Source organism: Streptopelia decaocto (genome assembly GCF_964273445.1).
Source record: "Streptopelia decaocto genome assembly, chromosome: Z".
In the NCBI taxonomy this organism is placed as follows: Eukaryota; Metazoa; Chordata; class Aves; order Columbiformes; family Columbidae; genus Streptopelia; species Streptopelia decaocto.
Genome location: NC_138657.1, coordinates 19,518,816 through 19,538,413, shown reverse-complemented (window position 1 = coordinate 19,538,413; position 19,598 = coordinate 19,518,816). Strand labels below are relative to the sequence as shown.

The 19,598-nt window shown below is 38.2% G+C and overlaps 1 protein-coding gene across 3 annotated transcripts in view; it reads right to left on the bottom strand.

The window, feature by feature from the left end:
- Positions 1-944: 944 nt before the first annotated feature.
- PSIP1 (PC4 and SRSF1 interacting protein 1) overlaps positions 945-19,598 on the bottom strand; it is a 36,594-nt gene continuing 17,940 nt past the window's right edge. For all 3 annotated transcript variants that reach the window (XM_082075504.1, XM_082075503.1, XM_082075502.1), the window contains 11 exons: positions 19,056-19,118; positions 16,778-16,916; positions 16,615-16,690; positions 15,512-15,737; positions 14,728-14,846; positions 12,170-12,225; positions 10,857-10,927; positions 4,895-4,996; positions 3,985-4,204; positions 3,086-3,197; positions 945-1,699 (listed from right to left, as the gene is read on the bottom strand). In XM_082075504.1, the coding sequence (XP_081931630.1) occupies positions 1,636-1,699; positions 3,086-3,197; positions 3,985-4,204; positions 4,895-4,996; positions 10,857-10,927; positions 12,170-12,225; positions 14,728-14,846; positions 15,512-15,737; positions 16,615-16,690; positions 16,778-16,916; positions 19,056-19,118 (1,248 nt within the window). In that variant the 3' untranslated portion in view covers positions 945-1,635. The remainder of the gene's footprint in view (positions 1,700-3,085; positions 3,198-3,984; positions 4,205-4,894; positions 4,997-10,856; positions 10,928-12,169; positions 12,226-14,727; positions 14,847-15,511; positions 15,738-16,614; positions 16,691-16,777; positions 16,917-19,055; positions 19,119-19,598) is intronic.

The following is a 19,598-nucleotide window of genomic DNA, read 5'->3' as shown; positions in this document are numbered from 1 at the left end:
AAAACCACGATTGGTGCATATTTACAAAATGGTACTATTTCCACTTTGTCTTCCTGCCTGAAGTTGCAAGGAGCCTGAAACCCTCTGTTCTCTCTTCACAGCTCCATGTTGCTGCTCAAAGCAGCACACTCTTAAATTACTTTTTGCACAAAATGCAGAGCACCCATCTACCAACATCTTAAGTTGTTTTTTCTTGTTCCTGACTATCTAGCTGCTTAGTGCTACTCTAAGAGCAGAACTGCAAACAAAAGTAAAGATTGTACCAAGTTGTTGAACTTAAAATGGGGAAAAAGCTGCATGCCTTGTTTTATATACGGGCAGAAATCCCTTTTCTCCATACTACCTGGGATAAGAACAACAAACCCAGGTGGGCTGACTGAAGAAGCCATGGCAGCAATTTGCAAGGCATGTAAACAAGAAATAATTTGACTTTCCAGTATTTGACACCTGCCCATGCTGCAATACTGAAACTCTTCCTTATTGAATGGTGTGAGCTAAAGCTTCAAAAGTCCTGGCCTCCACCAGGCCATGACCATGTTGGCCCATTGCTGCCTTGAAGGTGATAGAGTACAAGGTGTTACATAAACCTGGAACACTTGTCACCTTCCCTGATGTCTTCCTAACAAGATTCTTAGGATCACTGAACTCCTAATTTCTCACCTGGCTGGCCTCTGTCAGATATCACTTTCCACTCACACGCAAGTTGTTCCTAGTTCTGATGTTAGGCAAAGGGTGTGTTTCAAGAAAGAATTTTCAGAGTAGCTTATATCCATTTAATGCCTTTAGGATTTCTTCTTAAAATACTTTACCAGTGTTTCTGTTAAAATTCAAGTTAGAAATCCTCAAGTTAATGCCACAATAATAAAAATGAAACAGTACTAAAACTAGACACTTGTTTTTTCTTATGAATGTTTTAGTCTATACAAGTTAAGAACCAGTCTCTCTTTATCAGTTTAAATTCTTTAATTTCAGAAATTGTTCAAGACAGTGTTTTCCAGAGTGCACCAACAGGTTCAGTGAAAACACCAGATTTCTTTCTAGTATACTTATTATACCAAAAGCATAAAGTCACATTGCAGTAAATTGGCACAATAAGTTTTGCAAGAAGAGAACTAAACTTGTTTTTAAAAAAGTAAGTATACTCATACATTAACATTAACGGCTATAAAAATGCTGCTTTCAACTCCTACAAAACACAGTGAAAAGACATCCCCACAAGAGTTGAAAGACTATGCACAAACAGAGGTCAGTGTCATAGGAAGAGAGTAGGTTTTATACAAATGAAGCAATTAGGCAGTTAAAAGTATTTACACTTTTCCCTGCTATGAGCTAGACAAACATACAGTAGTCAGATAAAAATATACTACAACTCTAAATCCTGTAACATGTAAGCTTTTGTCTTCTAACTGGAAATTTCATATTTTGAAATGTGTTACCTGTTAATACTGGACAAAACTATTGGCAAAAGTGTTTAAATACTTTAAACCAAAATTCAAAGGGCTTTTATTCCACAAAATTTAACTTCAAAATACTATGCTTATAAAATTATTTTAAACTTTCTGCAGTCTATAGATTTCAAATGCAAAACTTAACAATCTTCTTCAATTTGTATTTAGAAAAAAGACTCCAGTGGTGTCATTTGCTTTCAAAGGCAGTATCTTTCACTGGCTTTTCAAGTTCTCTCTCTTCACCAGATGTCCTAGAAACAAAATAAAGCAACATTAATGACTGATAAAAATGTGGAGAGCAAAACTTATTGCAGGTAAATCTGTGCAGTCTAGAGTAAGCAGTGCTGTAGATGAAGTCTGGAGAACAGAAGCAGGTAGTGATGCCAGCTGCTCCCAAACAGAAAGCTAAGCTGATGGCATTTAACATCACATGAATGTTTGTGACCAGCTGTGAGCTGCACTCATCCAGAAGTGGTTTGTGTTCCACCCAGGAGGTCCTCCCTAGTCTGCTGCCACGTATGTGTCAGCTCCAGTGGAAAAGCAATCTGGCTTAACAGACCTTACCAACTGTAACTTCTCTTAGTAGCTATGAAAAATCCACTATGTGTCCTGGTCACTAAGGTAACCCCAGGAAGCAGTATATATTTTTAACAAATGAAAACAAAAATAGGTTCTTATGTGACAATCACTTCAGAAGTATTAAGTTACAAAACTTCTGTCTTCCAAAATTTAACTGCATCTTCAGAAAGGTATGGACATGTCTTGCCTCTAATTATCAACTTGAAAGACACCCAAAAAACCACGAGGCAACTGCAGTTCCTCCTGGTCTGCACGAAGTCAGCGATGAAAGGAAAACATGCTTTAACATACTGCCCAAAGTATGCTTGCCAAAAAGAATCCTGAGCACACAGTGCAGAAGTGCTTGGAGAAAACAAAGTGGTACTTTAACAAAACAATTCAGCTCAAGGATAATTCTAGGCCTTTTCCTCATAGTTCACTAAATTCTATTAAGTATTTCTCATCTTATACAACAGATTCACCGCTGCTTGTTCTTGTTTACAAACTGGCATTTTTCAGTGAGGCTAAAGTTTAAGTAATTATCTCCTGACAAATTCAAGAATTCTTATGGCTTCTTGTTTAGAAAAGGTAAATGCATTGACCTCTATAATGTGTTTGGAGATCTGAAATTTCACAGGTCTGAGTTCTAGCCTGCAGTTTCCCTGTATTTGGGCAATTCCACAACTACACCATAGAACACTAATTTAAGTGGCTTGGTTACTGGTTAGAATACATGATTTCACAAAAAAAATGAAATAAATCCCATTAGTTTCTGTAAGACTTCGTTCAGACTTCGTTTCCAACTTAATAGCATTGAGTAGTCTTAAATGTAGGAGAAAGCTTATACTCTTGTCCTGTCTCACCACATGCTTTCTCCTAACAGGCCATCCCATAGTTCTTTTAGTCTCCACCATTGCAGTGAGTGAAGATTTGCATGCTATCACAATTCCCTAAAGTTGAGAGAAAACTCTGTAAAGAAAACAGTACCTCAACATGGTTAAGTAATTTCATTCTACAGCTGTTTTATTTACATTATTTTGCTAGAGCAGATCGTTTGTTCAGTAAAGTTATTAACTCACTTTTTCTTACTGCCGGCTTCGTGCTTATCTTTCTTTTCCTCAGTGTTCTCTCCATTTTGTTGTGACTGGTTGGTGTCTTGAGCTTCAGATCCCCCATTCAGAACCTTTGAACCTTTAATATGAAAGGGCAGGGAAAAGAAATGGTACTGCAGGCAGCAAAACTGTGTTATAAAAAGCCCTAGATAATTTTTTACCTTCATAAACAGTGTAAATGTTTTCCCCCTCACCTTGATACATAGCAGCTGAAACAATTAAAAAAGCAGTAACTGATATGGCTTCAACTTCTGAAAATTCCATGCAATAAGCCTCATCCCATAATTTTAATAATGGGAAATAGAAAGTGTATGTATTGAATGAGATTTCAAATTCTTTTTGTGTTTGCTAGGCTACAGATAATAGGACTAATGCTTAGATATATCCTGAGAAGTCAGAAAATACACCTTTTACCACGCTAACCCAGTCAGTCAGTTTTGGGGGATTTCTGATACTTTAACTAGAGAAGGTACTAGTTCCATAGATGGTTGTTTACTCTCAACTCTAACAGATATGTACATAACCAAAATACGAGAAACAGTATATAGAGAGTAAAATGTTTAGTTATATATGTAATATATATATTGTCAAGCAGGAAAACAAAGCACTATGTAGAAGCTGTACTTGGTGAAGTTAAAGCAGGAATATTTAACCTCTTTATAACTTCTGTGACAAATACATGTTTTGCTCTGGTTTCACAAGACAGTGAATTTTGGGTTAGTTGTTGAGGAATGTCACATTAAGTCGGAAATGACAGTCCATTTTCTTTGAAGATACAGGTTTACCAAAAAATCCCTCTATAAACCTACTGTGCTATAGAAGAAAAAACACAACACCAAACCACAAACAAGACAACTATGTCTTACCTGTTTGGTCCTTTTCCTTTTCCAGTTTTTTGTTTGCTCCTTTCTTCCACTGTTCTTTGGTTTTGTTGGCTTCCTCGTGCTGCTTCTGCTCAGCAAGTGATTTATTTAGTACTTGGGAAAGAACAGAATCTCCTTCCCCAACCAGAAACATGGTCTTGAATTTGTTGTATAGCATCGTAGATTTCTCCATGATAACTTGGCTAACTTTGAATTTCCGTATCTGAAATCAAAGTAATAAAACAATGAGCTCCACTTAAGTATTTAAATATGTATGTGATTTCATCACATGCTAGATGAAATTCTTATTTTAACCTGAAATGAGATCATAGACTTTTACACTCTCTGAAGTATCACAGAATCACAGAACACCTCAAAAGATCATCTGATCCAACCCTTTGTGGGAAAGGGACCCTGTATGAGATTATTGGGTACCCTGTCCTATTCCATCTTGAAAACCTCCAGCAATGGGGACTCCATCACAACCTGGAGAGGTTGTTCCAGTGAATGATTTTCTCACTGTAAAAATGTTCTGTTGTTTTGTTTTTTCCATCAAGACAAAATCTCTCCCAGTGCAATTTGTATCAGCTGCCCATTGCCTTCTCTATATGGCTCCCTGTCAAGAGAGAGCCTCTGTCCTTTTTGTAGCTGCCCTTTAAGTGCTGGAATACTGCGATGAGGTTCCTGCTGGGACTTCTTCAAGAAGAAAAGACCTAACGCCTTCAGTCTTGCCTTACAGGGAAGGCTCTCCAGCCCTTTGATCATCTTCATGGCTCTCCTTTGGACCTTCTCCACTCTGTCCACATCTCTCTCCAGTTGTGGGGAGACAGAATTGGACACAGTACTCCAGTAGTAAACAATGCTGATATCCATTTGGAAAACACACAGGTTACTTTACCATTGTAGATCTCACCTTCTTTAGAGTCAGAATCATCTCTGTATGTTTCTGAGCTTGTTGCATTGTGACTTGAAGGGATGCAAGCTCATCAAGAGCTTCAATACACCTGTTCACATCCTGTATATAAACAAGAAATTAGTTTGAAGACTCAACTTACACTTTAGTAATCCTTACTTAGCCATGCCAAATTAATTTCCATGCCCAGTGATACCTTCCTACAATATCCTTAATTTGTTCTGAAATTAAGTGCACATTCAATTTCTACAGTGAAACTTGCAAAGAATACTATCAGTAATCAGCCTTTCAGCTATTTCAATAACAAAAGGCAAATGCTATCTGAAAAACTTATTTTAAAAAAATAATAGTATACTTTCAAAATACAAACTCAAGCTTTATAGTGCTTTCACAATTCTAGTACTTCCATGCTTGAAGCTGTTATCCATAGTCAGCCTTTTCCATACAGTATTTCTCCCAGGTGACTTGCTACTGAGAAGGCAGCAAAGCATCTTAAGTGGACTGCAGTTAATATACAGAACTGTATCTTTGTAGATTTTTCAGTTAAAAGTTTTATGAATGACATACTGTGCAGAAGACATAGTAGTAGTGATGTGAGCTTCTCATCCATCTCTAAGAACTACTGTACTAAAGTCTTCTTCCCATAATACTTAGATCTCAGTTTCCTTATCTTCTGCTACTCTTGTTTATTTTACTTCCTATTTAGAACTAAGAAGATTCACCTACAGCACAGGTAATAATATTCTGCAACTTGTATAAAGTTGTAGCTCCTGTTCTCAAGGGAAATTAGTATTAAAAAACTCCAAAGAAACATATCAGGACTACGCTCAGAAAAATTCCTGTTATCATGTTTACTTGATAAACACAATTATGATAAAGTTTTTTTGCTGTAGCTCTACAACCGATGTTCTTCCCAGTATTGTAAGATTTTTGCTGCATACACCTCTGAATCAGAGATTTGGTGAGGTTTTGGGATTTTTTTGTATTTTTACTCATTATTTTAGGGCAATTTACTATCTGGCTCACAGTATCACAGTATGTTTGGGATTGGAAGGGACCTCAAAAGATCATCTAGTCCAATCCCCCTGCTGGCTCAGGGCAGAGTGATTTATGTAAGCCAAACCTTTAAGCTGTGAAGTAAAAGCTTATTTAAGGTGAAATTATTTTTTTGAGAAAAAGTATTGGCACAGACTTACATAATTTAAGAACAGGCCGCACTGGTAATGAACGTTTCATAGTTAACACTGTGGTGGATCAGTCTGGGCCAGGAGCCAGATGCCCACTCAGACACTCACCTCTCCCTCTGAGCAGTGCAGGGGAAGAAGACAAGATGAGAAAGCTCATGGGTTGAGCTGAAGACACGAAGATTGCTTACCAGTTACTGTTGTGGGCAAAACAGACTCAATACTTAGGGAAAATCAATTTATTACCAATTAAAATACATCTGTATCATGAGAAACAAAGACAAACATCAAATCAATCCTTTCCTTCCCCTCCTTCCCACACTCAACTTCACTCCAGACTCCCCAGCAGTGCAGTAAGGGCAGACAGTCAGTCCATCACAGTTCCTCTCCACAGTCCCTTCCCTCTCCCATTCTCCTCTGCTCCAGCTGGGGCTCTCCACACAGGCTGCAGCCCTCCAGGGAAATCTCCTGCATGGGCTCTCCATAGGCCACAGCATGAACACCTGCTCCCTCATGGTCTCTTTCACAGGTTGCAGGGGAATACCTGCTCCAGCAACAGGGAGCACCTCCTTCCTCCCTTCTTCTCCAACCTGTGTTCCTTCTGCTATTTCTCACTTCTTCCCCTCCTCTCTCTGCCCCATGCGCTTTGTACCACCATTGTGTCTGAGAGGCTGTACTAAGTCCACTGGAGCCAACTGGAACATGCTGTATCCAGCACAGGACAGGACCTTGCCCGCAGTACCAGAACCTTGCCTCCGACACCCAACACAACACTGAGTTCCTGGGCTGAAGCAGCTTCCTGCTTCTCATGCTACAGTACTTCTTCACTGACACTCATTTTTTCTCATTGTACAAATGGCACTCACAAAATGAAGATACTAAACCAAAGGCTGAATCCTTCTCAGCATCATCAGTGCAATGGTACCTTGAAAATATCACAATCAGTTAGGGAAAGTCCTCAACCTGATGTCACACACCTCTCCTTGGCCAATTAACAGTGGTAGCAAGAATTTTCTTGTCTTCACCAGTACATAAAGGCAGAGATGGAATAAAGCCTTTTACTTGCTTTTTCAGTTGTGTAAATGGAAATGGACTTTAAGATTTCCATCTCTTCTGGGCCTTCAAAGAAGAGACTGCTAAAAGTATTTCTGGTCTGGTCTCATAATCTGAAGTTTCAGAGGAAAAAAAAACAAAACAAAACACAGACCACCAACAACCCTCACTTCTGCCCCCCAAAAAAACAAAACCACAAATAACCTTGAATTCGGAAAACCTGGTAGTAATGTTCTAAAGCACCCAAAGGCACAGAAATTAGAACAGGCTTAAAAAAAGAAAAGATAAAGCTTGAGTCCTTCCCTATCTGTTTTTACTGCCCAACTGTAACAGTGGATTCCAAGGTTCAAGAATTTAGATGAACATATGTGAGTGCTGGACAACCCTCACAGCCTTTCGTTATGTTTGAGCAGTATTTCCTGTATTAACATTAGTGTTCATTGCCTCTTGTCCTTTCACTGAGTCTGGCTTTGTCATCTTTCTACACTCTATTCAGGGATCTACACACATCCCCCTCTTGGTCTTCTCTGGGCTACCTAAGCCTCTCCTCATACAACAGATGCTCTAAGCCCTTAACTCATCCTTGTGGCACTTTATTTGGCTCTCTCCAGTATGTCCATGTCTCTGTTGTACTGGGGAGCCCAAAATAGGATACGGTGTCTCAACAGCATGAAGTAGAGGGCAGCCATCAGTTCCTTCCATGTTTTGGCAATTCTTTTTCTAATGCAGCCCAGGATGCACAAGAGCACATTGCTGGCTCATGGTAAACTTTGTGTCCACCAGCATCCCCAGGCCACTTTCTGAGAAGCTGCTGTCCAGCTAGTCAGTATCCAGCCTGTGCTGGTACAGGGACAGAACCTGAACATTTACTGAAATTGGTGAAGTTCTTCTTGGCCTATTTCTCCAGCCTGTCCAAATCCCTCTGGGTAGCAGCACACAAAACTGAGAGATCCAATGGGTATTTTCTGCAAACTTGTTATGGATGTGGACTGTCCCATCATCCAATCATTCATGAAGATGTTTTAACAGTATTCACTACCAGTGACTGGCCTTTAGCTGGACTCACTGCCACTGATCAGTCTTTTTGCTCTGCAGTTCAGCCTGTGCAGTTCAGCCAAGTACACCTACTTACTTAGTCCAGACTTCATCAGTCAGTCTATGAGGCTGCTATGACGGACAGTGTTAAAAGCTTTTTTAAACTAAATATAAAATATAAACAACATACACTGCTCTACCTCATCCACCAAGCCAGTCACCTCACAGAAGCATGATTTCCTCTTCATTAACCCATGCAAACAACTCCCAGAGACCTTACTGTCTTTCATATTATTGGAAACAATTTTGAGGAGAATTTCCTCCATCATTTTCCAAGGGAACAATGCAGGCTGACTGGCCTGCAGTTTCCCAGATCCTCCTTCTGTAAGATTAGGGCAACATCTGCTTTCTTCCAGCCCCTGGGAATCTCCCCCCTAATTACCGTTACTTTTCACAAAACTAAAAAAGAGTGGATGCACAATGACATCACCCAGCTCGCTTAGCACTATTCAGTTTATTCCACATCATTTGTTTAAATGCCCCCTATGTGATCCTTGTCCACTGAGCACCAAATCTTTCCTGTTCTGGACTTTCCACTGGTCTCAGGGACCTAGAATTTCCTAAAGGAATTGTACAAGCAAACTGAGGTCATGAAAGCATTGAGTACCTTGGCCTTCTCCTTGTCCTTTTTCACTAGATCCCCATTCAAGCAGCAGGCCCACATTTTCCCAGTCTTCCTGTTGCTGGTGAAGTATTTAAAAAAGCTTCCTTGTCCTCCATTTCTCCCCCCAGGTTTTGGTTTTCTTAAGCGCATCCCTCCATGCTTGGACAGTGTTTGCATACTCCTCCCAGGTCACCTGTCCCTGCTTTCCCTTCCTATATGCTTCCTTCGTTTTTGTGTCTTGACTACAGCCAGAAGCTCCTTGTTTATCCATGCAGCCCTCCTGCCGTGTTTGGCTATCTTTCTGCTTGTCAAGATGGATCTAAAAGTGAGCCAAGTCTTCTGGTTCCTTCTCTCCAGCACGGTCTCTCAAGGGATTCTTCCAAGCAGATCCCTGTAGAGGCTAAAGTCTGATCTCCTGAGCCCAGGACTACGATCCTTTTTGCCCTGCTCCCTTGTTCAAGGACTGTGTACTCCACCATCTTAGTCACTGCAGCCAAGGCTGCTCCTGACCTTCATATCCCTAACCAGATCTTCCCTGTCTGTAAGAATCAGGTCTGACAGGTCATCTTCCCTTTTCAGCTCCTTGATCACCTGCATTAGGAAGTTACGACACTCCAGAAGCTTTCCTGGATTGCTGTATCATCCCCATGTTGGCCCTTCAGCAGATACCAGGACGATGCAAGCCTCCAGTGCAGACCACAGCCACCGAACCAGAGGTGTCTCCCAATTACCGTAAGATTACTTCATTTTCTACTTGTGCCTGATCGGGTGATCTGCAGTAGCTATCCTCAGGATGTCACCTATATTGGTCTGCACACTAATCCTGACCCACAAGATCTCAGTTGGCTTATCATCTGTCCCAGTGCAGAACTCCACACATTCCCACTGGTCTCTCACACAACGAGTTATTCTGCATCATGTCTTTCCAACATCTATCTTTTCTAAAAATCCCATATGCATACATGGTAAGGCTCCAGCCCCATGAACTATCCCACCAAATATCTGTGCTTTCAATGAAATCACAGACCTACAACTGCAGCCAGATGTTCAGTTCTTTGGTTTGTTCCTCATGCTGTATGCGTTAGCGTGCAACCACTTCAAAGAGGTACCCAGTTGTGCTGACTTTCCAGAAAGATTATGAGAGCTTTCCTTGTAACACCATGCTGCCAGCACTTCCTCATTTCTGTGCATATGTTCATGGTGATGCCACTTCCACCCTGTTGTGTTGATTATAAGGCCAATTCTGTTTTCATCACCCTGCATCATTTAATTGCCACCCTGCTCCACCACCTCCTCACTTTGCCCTCTGCTACTGTTCCAAGTTTAAAGCTCTTTAACAACACCGGCCAGGCTCTTGGCAGCAATACTTCTGCCCCATTTAGGTGGGTGGATCCTGCCACCTCCTAGCAGTCCTACCCACTCCTTCACAAGTCCCTTCCTCAAGAAAAGATCCACCACCTGCGTCCCCATCACACTCAGAGTTGTACAGTCATGCTTAATACTTCACAGGTCTTCTCTTACTGTATCATTGGTGCCCAACTTAGAAAACCAGCAGCAGTTAATAAATAGTCAAGGTCAGACAAGCCTCAGCCCACTGTCAGTAGCATTCTAAATCTGAGCCCCCAACAAGCAGCAGACTTCCCTCAACAATGAGTGGGGTCAGCAGATTGGGGGCTGTAGCGGCTCCATCCCTGGCAGCACAGAGTCTGCCACTACTACACTCATTGTGTCTTTCTGGTGCTTCTGCATGTCTCAGGCTGAGCTGGCACAGATGCTTAGAATTTTGTTTGAATGTTTCTGGTAAATGATTTATTATTTTTAGTATTATTTAGTATTTTTAAACAAAACCAATTTTACTTGCTGACATTGATCTTCTAATGTCCACAGTAACCTCATTTAAGCAGCAGTTATCTTTTAAACTGAAAAAACTACATTCACTCTCGGAATATTAATTAAAAACGAAACATGCATTCAAAGTATTTCCTACTGAAATTATACACATAAACCAGTCTAAAAATATACTTACAAGATTATCAATTTTCAGGGAGTTCTTAATTTCTGCATGTATCCTTTGAAGCCTAGAATCCATTGATGTTTCTGAATATGAAAAAAATACTATGCATGAATATTTGATAATCACATCAGGTTTGTTTTTGTAGAAACCTTTCTACAAATCCAATCTTCACACAGAATGCAGAAAAATACGTGCAGGTACTCTATATCATATAACTATACAGGCAAATACATAAATACACCACAGGGCTTACTCTCAGAAATAAAGTACACAGCTTTTTAAAACTGGACACTTATTAGCAACCTATATAGTTTTCTCCTTAGAAGTTACAACCTCAAAATAATCTTCTGTTTCAATATGCAGCTGTCACCTTTTACTTGTGGGCCAAGTTAAAAGGAAGTTTCATTAATAACAAGAGCTACAAAACTGGAAAGCCTTTAATGACAGGTCACCTGGATGTTTTCAGTAAATTAGGCACAATTCATGTTACAGTCCAAATCCATCCTAATAAAATGTTCTCAGTGCACATGCTCCAACCCCATGTGTAAGACAAATGAATGTGTCTGTCTTTAATTCACCTGCTCAATGCCTGTTTGGATTTTTTTTCCACACAAAAGTGGTATGCACTCTGAACAATACTGCCAGCAAACATCTTCCTTCAAGTCAATCCATCTTGGACGGGTTTGGATACTTCTTTTCCAACCCCCTTGCCAACAATAGTTTGGTTGGAGTCCATCCCACTGGATCTGTAGTATACTACAAGTTACAGCCAGTGGTTTGAATTGTCCTTAAAGATGGGAGTACTAAAAAAGGAACAAACTATCCCTAGGAAAATCAGTTTGCAAGTCTAGGTTAACAGACAAGACTGAATCTAATCTATTTCTAATCCAAATCTCAGCCTCTTGCTCAAGAAGAACAAGCATCTTGCTTAGTAAGAGGTAGTATCTAAATACTTCAAAGAAGTCCCTCAGAGAATTGTGTTGTGAGAAGATAAACAGGAAAAAATAAAGGGAAGATTTAAAGTGATTTGGTTCAAAGAATAAGAGCTTTGCTTTCTTGTTCGCAAACAGAAGGGATCATCGAGGTTTAAAGCTCCAATGACAGTGAAATAGGAACAGCAAAGACCTGTTCTAACACACTGAAGAAATAAAGAACATAGAAGAATAAGAATGCACTGTTTCACATATCTGGATGAAGCAGTTTTGGATCAAACAACCTCAACCAACACCTCAAAGCCATCCCTAGCAGTAAATTATCTTTCCCAGGCAGATAATTCTGTTCAAAATTTAAGATGACCAAAAATAGTTCAGCTTCTTTGTACCAACCTCTCTTTTTCTCCATCTTCTTAACCTCTGTTTTCTTGCCTTCTTCTTTACTCTGCCTATCAAAAACATTAAAGCGTTTTTAGGGTGTTGTACTGTCTGTTTTTCAGTCTTTCATTTTTTTTTTTCAAATATTTAGATGAGATGCAGTGTTTTGAGGTATTATCTCAGTAAAACATTCGCATGCAAAACCCAAATCCTAGTTTTCAGAGACTGAAATAAAATTAACAAAATCATTTAGCTGAGATACTGTCATTAAATCATCCATATCGGCAGACAGTTTTCCCTAGAAGCAGTAAATTAAAGGATTTTAAAAACAAGTCACATTCTAAACTGTACTTCTAGTTACATGGCAAGATTGGTGAAATGGCATTATATGGAAATAACTTATGGAGAAATAGAATATTTGTATGATAATGACCAAAAAAGTAGAAGTATTTAACATTACCATGGGGAATTATGGGAAGATCAATTAGTCATAATCTGTTCCTATGTGACTTTTTTCTCATATAAATTATTATAACAGTAGAAGTATCCTACAACTGACCATAAATGTTTCAGTGCTAATTTAAACATTCTTCAAGCAAATAGTAAGTAAAGGAAAAAGATTTATTACAAGCTCACTGAAGTCTCCTGTCTCTTTCTCTGATTGTATCACTAAAAATTAAACTGGAACTCAAGAAAACCAAACAAAACTTGCTTCCATCTCAGTTACAGAATGAAGACAGGCAGAAGTCTTTCAAGCAAGCTTTTGAACTCTTTATTCATAGAAGATCATGAACCTCTGTTTTGCATTTCCTTAGTCTTGTCTAAGGGGTTCCAAAGCCTCATTTTAGAATTTGCATGTTTCAGCACATCATGACTGAGTATTCTGTGACTCACTTTCTTCCTGCCATAGCAATATGCATCCACTAAATACCTAGGCCTGCATGCCTATCATCTTCTATGTCCCTTTCATGCTCTATCCAGTTACAGAATCAACAGTTTACTTTAACTGGCAGCACAAACTCATGCCATTTAAACAGTACATATAAGTTTTGTGTATGTACAGAATGGTGTACAAAGCACCATTAACAGACATAAATATTAGCAAAGTAGCTACAAAGACCAGAAAATAGAAACTATGCTGATGAGGAAAGTAACCAAAAAAAGTATCAGCCTATATTCAGTGTATTAATGGAGGAACTTGAAGACAGCACAAAAGAAGCCTTTTTACTTTTCATCAATATTGAGTTTTGTGGTATTATTCATCAGTTATACTTCAATCTATTATGCAGTCATCAACTACTACTCCTTTATCTTACTGAAAGAAAGCTCTATCTACCCTCCAGTGCCTAAAATATGACAGCTATTTAAAAGTAGAGGACCTTTGATTATTATAACCAAATCAATATGACAGTTTGATTGCAGAAATCAATCAGCATATGTCAGATTTAGGTAGTTATATATTAAGAGCTTCAAAGACGTTAAGGCCAATTTAGAATCTCTGGAGTTGGAAATGCTTAGCTTTGTACAGGCAAGTAGAGTAATTATATTAGATTTCCAGAGGAGTGAGAGGAAGAAGAAGGGAAGAAAGGGCTAGAGGATAAAAAGCCCCAAATAAACTAGATTCTGGTTAATGAATGCAAAAAAGGTAGAATTTTGTTGTTACAGGTGAAGGGGACCATTATCCTCCTCCTTTCTCTCCAAATTTTTACCTTGTTCTCCCTTTCTTCTGCCCTCCCAGCAACTGTGGGGATGGGAACATCATGCTCTGGTGGTGGTGGCTTCTTCGCCCATTTGCAGAATAGCTCTTGAGAATGAGTCAGATTTCTTCCTATTGTCCCACCCCCCCAGTTTCTGGCAGGATCTTCTCTCCATTCTTATGCTTGATTCATCTGTGATAATTTATCTTCCAAATGCAGACTGCTCTTGGTATCATTCATCTGGCTTTTCAGTGCTAAAGTAGAATAATTCATAATTTTTTCCTTGTTCTGTCTGACGGTGTGTGCGCGCTCCAGCTGTCAGACAGAGAAGGAAATGTTTTCCAGGTAACCCTATGCATTCCATAACCTGATCAAAAATCCGTAACCATGGATTAATAGGTCCTACTAATTCTGAATCTAATGTATCCAAAACTTAAAGAAAAATACATGGCTCTCCTGAACTGCTTTTTGTTGTTTTTTCTTGTTTTTACTCTTGATTGTTTTTCACATGTATTTTCTTAGCTTACTTCTAAACAGAACCCACCAGCTGTCTTCTGCTAGAAATTCTAGTCACTGAAAGACTGACATTGCTTTATTTCTAGGTTCAGTTCTTCCCATCCTCCCACAATAGAACATATTGGTTTAGAGGAGGTTTTTACTCTCCAGTTAAAAATAAGTTAAAATAGCAAAAACAAAACAACACAAACAAAAAATCCCACAAAACAAACAAACAAAAAACCCACAAAAACAAAAAAAAAGATGGGGGAAGAGAAACACAGAACAAACTAGTTTGGAATTTTTTCCGATATTGTCTCCTCCTATTAGTTTCAAAGTACTTCCACAACTTGTGACCATCACACCTTACAACATACTCACAATTCAGATTCTGTCTGTTCCTCTTGCTTACGTTTTCTTTCTGCTACTTCTCTCTCATGTTGGCCTCTTACAATGTTTCTTCTATGAGCTGCCTGAAAGCTTCTGCCTCCTTTTTTCTTCTGTTTTTATTTGGGATTTTAGGATTGGAAAGAGAAGAAGAGTCTTTAAATTACTGAAAACCAAGATTATTAAATCATTGTTTCTGTGAACAGGCAAACCTACCTACACTAAATATCTTTGAAGAACTCTGATCCATGGAATAACCTGACAACAGCCAGTTTTGTCCGCAACTAAACACAAGACCTCCACATGTTGATAAGTTCTGAATTTCTTTAGTATTTTCTCCCCTTTTCTAGTAGACAGAAAATATCTTAAGCACCAGAAAAATTAAGACATTCCAAATGACCGGCTAGGCACAGCTTTATACCATTCACAAACTTCATTTCAACCCAAAGGTTCTCTTAGACACACCCAAGGCAAAAAAAGATGGTGTTCCAGGGAATACAGATGGAAAAATCCTTTTGACAAAATAACTAACTCCGATGTTTAAATCCTTTGTTAAAAAGAACACTGCCTTGGAAAATATGTTTTTCTTAGAAAATACCAAAGTAGTTTCTGAAATAATTATTTGGCAAAATGAAGTTCTGCAACTTTTTCTCTATATGTGTATATTTGCCAGCAACAAGGCTCCAATCTCTACTAAGATATGGTATTAACCTCAAGAAAGATCTTCAGTGATACTATTTCCCTCTGTAATAAATATATTAGGAAAGAAAAATTATACCTTATCGCCTTCTTGTTCTTCTCCATCATCTTCAGAATCAGAAGCTGATGCAGAACCCACTTTCACAGTATTTTTCCTTTTTGGTTCAGCCTCTTTCTTTCCTTCCTTTTTGTCAAATTCCTTCTTTGATTTCTCCTCTTCCTTCAGACCCTCCTCATCTTTTTTCCCTTGCTTTTTGGGCTTTTCTTCTGGTCCCTTTTTCTTTGCCTTCTCTTCCTCATTAACACTAAAACATGAACAGTATTCAGGCATCATATCCATTACCTACAGTGACTTTAAAATATCACATTATTCTAACTCAGGGATATTTTTTCTTTTTTACCACGGAATATCACAAGTTATGAAGTTAATTCACTCTTTGTTCATTTAATGACTCATCAAAAAATAGTATTTTTGTAGAATTAGAGACAACTACCTATTCAAAAAAAAAAAAAAAACAACCAAAAAAAGTGAGAGCCCTGGAGAAGCTAACATTAATATATGTGCCAGAAAACCAGAAAAGTTAATGCTCAGAAGTCCTCCACACACGGTTCTGCAGGTCCAAGAGTGCATACACTATAAACTAGTTTTACAAAGTACACTTATTTAAGATGTACATGCACTGAAACTGTGTATCTGCTAATCTATAGAAAACTACACTAATGCTTGACTTTTCCTCCAGTTACCACTAAGGGCTTGACACAAGAACTGAAGAGGATAAAAACAAAATTTAGGTTACAGGTAGCGTTGGAATTCCATCAGAAGAGATTTCTGAAACAAAAATGTAAAAGAAATTCAATACTACAGTTTTGCATGATCTTGTATTTAATAAACAACTTTTCCTCTTCACCCAGTGTACAATTATAGGAGTTTTGCACAGATTTTACAAGTCAGGAGTGTAAAGATCTTCTGTCTCTAGTGCCACAAATGTACTAAGTTGAGTTACTATATATTAATAACCTGAGCAGTAAATAACAACATCAAAGCAAACAGTAACTCATAATGAACACTAAAGGGGCAAAAACCTGTCAGAAACTCAGTACTTACTATGAAGTCTTCATATAAGGAACAACACAGTTTACATTAAAGCAGCTTTATAATAAGAAACAAACAGAAAAACTCACGAGTCACTCTCTGAAAGACAAGGTGGTTTCACCAACTTGGGTCTCCCTCTTGGTTTTGGAACTTTTACTTCAGAAGCTAGTATTTATATAGAAACAACAAGTTAGTCCACAGCCACCAGCCTCCTTGTATATGAGGAAAGATTCTTACTTATTTTAAAGTTACCTGCTGGTCTTCCTCTTTTGGGGCTCACTTTTGGAGACACTGGCGCAGGAGCTGCTGCTGCCACTGCTACTGCCATTGCTGCTGCCACTGCTGCTGTTGTCACTGCTGCTGCATCCTCAGCTTCAGCTTGTTTTTCAGCCTAATTTAAAGAATTAATTTGAGAAGTCAAAAAACACAGGGCACCAATTTCGCAATTATTTTCTCAAACAACAGTTTTAAACTTCTAGAAATGCACTACTACAGTACTGCTTCTACACATTAAAAAAGCTTCCAAATTTAGTAACAGATTATATTTAAATATCAGTAATTGCAACTTTTCCATACCATCACTACCTGATACAGTAATGTTTCATATAATTTCAACCAGCTGATTCTTCTTGGTATGACAAAGGAAAAATACTATTTGTAACTGTTTTTAAGATCACCATAACAACATGCCAAAACCCAGTTTTAAGCAGGTAATATACATATACAAATATTCTTCATTTAGATACTATCATCTCCCCTAGATGCATAGCCAGTAGATGGAGCTATTCAGAAAAACACCTGATCCTAGTCCTATAGCAAATTATTCACAATGAGAAATTGTATTAATATGTTGACCCACGATAACCAGACATGACCTCCATCGACATAATCATTTTAGTAGGTTTGGGTTGTAAAGACAGATAGAGCTTAAGACAAAAGAAGATCTTGATGAAAGGATGCACGTCTCTATGCAGAAACATTCCATATCCATACATACAAAGAACTGAGAAAAAACCCAACTGGAGAAAATATTCACAGAATTTAAGCATGTAGGATGGAGGAGCACAAGCTACGAGCAACAGAAAAGTTATAGGCAAATGTATAGTTATCTCAATATACTTTGTGTGCACCTATAACAAAAGGCAATTTTAAAAAACAGATGCAAACTTAAATCCAGAATACAGTAGAGGTACATCTCTCATATTAACTGTGCTTTCCATCTACAGAAAGACTGTTTAAATGAAGACAGAAAAATACCTGTTAGAATGTTTTGGGTTTTTTTTTTTTACAAGGCCATGGAAACACCATGATTCTTAATGCAAACAAAAAATGCCTTCAGTCATATAATTGCGGAGCCAGTCCTCTTCTCTGGCCCACAAGCACACACCACAACCCTGGAAATATTGGTTTTCTGTTCAACAATGGCCCATAGTAATGTAAATATCTGGTTAAGCCCTTTGCCACACACAGCACATGCCAAACACAACTTGTGTCAGGTAAAGCTAGTAAATGTGACAGAGGAAATCTTCTTAGGCCTGCAGTGTCTTATGATGCCAAAACCAACTCAACTCAATAAAACAAAATTAAACACACCAAACCATAGGATCTGAGTGCATTTTGAAAAATAACAGGATTGTGTGTGTGTGTGTGTGTGTGTCATCTGTGAGCCTTCTCTCCCATTTACAAGCTGAAATCACACGTATAGTCACAGACATCCCTTCAACTTCTTGCTATTTCAGACTAGAAGCTCTCTTTAAATTTTATTTTAGGTTTATTTTTATTAAACTTACTTTAAAATAAGATAGTCTTCAAATTCTATTTTTTAAATATTCAAGTCATTTTTGTAAGAGCATCCAAACATATCTTTTTTCATGAAGCAAATCAAACTCAGCATGCTACTTAACTGTGACAAACACACAAAGATCACAGTTACCTTGCACACATCCCATCCCTGCTGTCAGCACTAATGTTACAATGTAAGTGGTTTCAAGTTAAAATTGAAACTTTGTCCCACTCTTAATCTAGCTTTTCCTTGGCTTAGTGCCCTGATCTGGTTTCCTGTGTGACCACATGAACATGAAGGCTGAGCAAGCAACTGGAACAATCTCTTTCAAACTAACTCAAATTTTTCCCAGGTTGAGGAGACCACAAAATCACAATCTCAAGAAGAGGTGGAGTATTATAGGTGTTAGTTCAGTGTGATGAAGAAATTCTTCAGAGCTTCAAAACTACCTATTTTGTTAGTGGTTTAGCAACAATATATTTCTTGTTTTTTTCCTATTTGCAATGGACTATTATGGAAAAGATCTGGGAACTACCTACTCTACCTTTAGTTCAAACAGAATTATGACTTGTAAACACCCTCTGGGAAAACTTCTGTTTTTACAAATCTTTCAGCCATTTGAAAGGAGGGGAGGAGGAGGGTGCTAAGCACCTAAATTTATGCATAATCTGTCATTAAAGAAAATAATATCTAGCATCATCACATCCAAAGACTCCAGTAAAGTAAAGTAATTAAATATATTGTTACCTTTCTTTTTCTTCCTCTTCTAGCAACTTTAGGAATAGAAGCATCATTTGTTTTTGCTACATCCTGTGAAGATTAACAATGGTGCTGAGTCTTAACAAAACAAAGATTGATTTTAAATAAAGTTTTTTTCAAAACTGAAGCCTCAGAAACATAAGAAGACATGTAACACATATGAAGACACCTCCTGCTTTTAAATAACTGAAATCCTGATTATGTGGTAATCAGTTTTGGTTTTTTTTCTGAAATACAAGAAAAAAGTACTAAATAAGACTTGGTTTTAAGTAAAGATATGTAGTCATGTTTTAGTCTGCGTGAACTCTTTATCTAGTCCTTTAAATACCAATATTTGCTGTTGCAATACAGAGTAAGTTATTAAAACAACACTGTTCCACCTGTTTTAGTTGAGCTTCCAGAGAAGCCAAACTAAAAGTCTCCTCTCTGATGAAAGTTTCAATATAAACATGAGGGAACATATAGGAAGTTTTATAAAATTAAAGAGCTCCTGAGACTGTCACAGTAGTAATAACTGTAGCTTCTTAATAA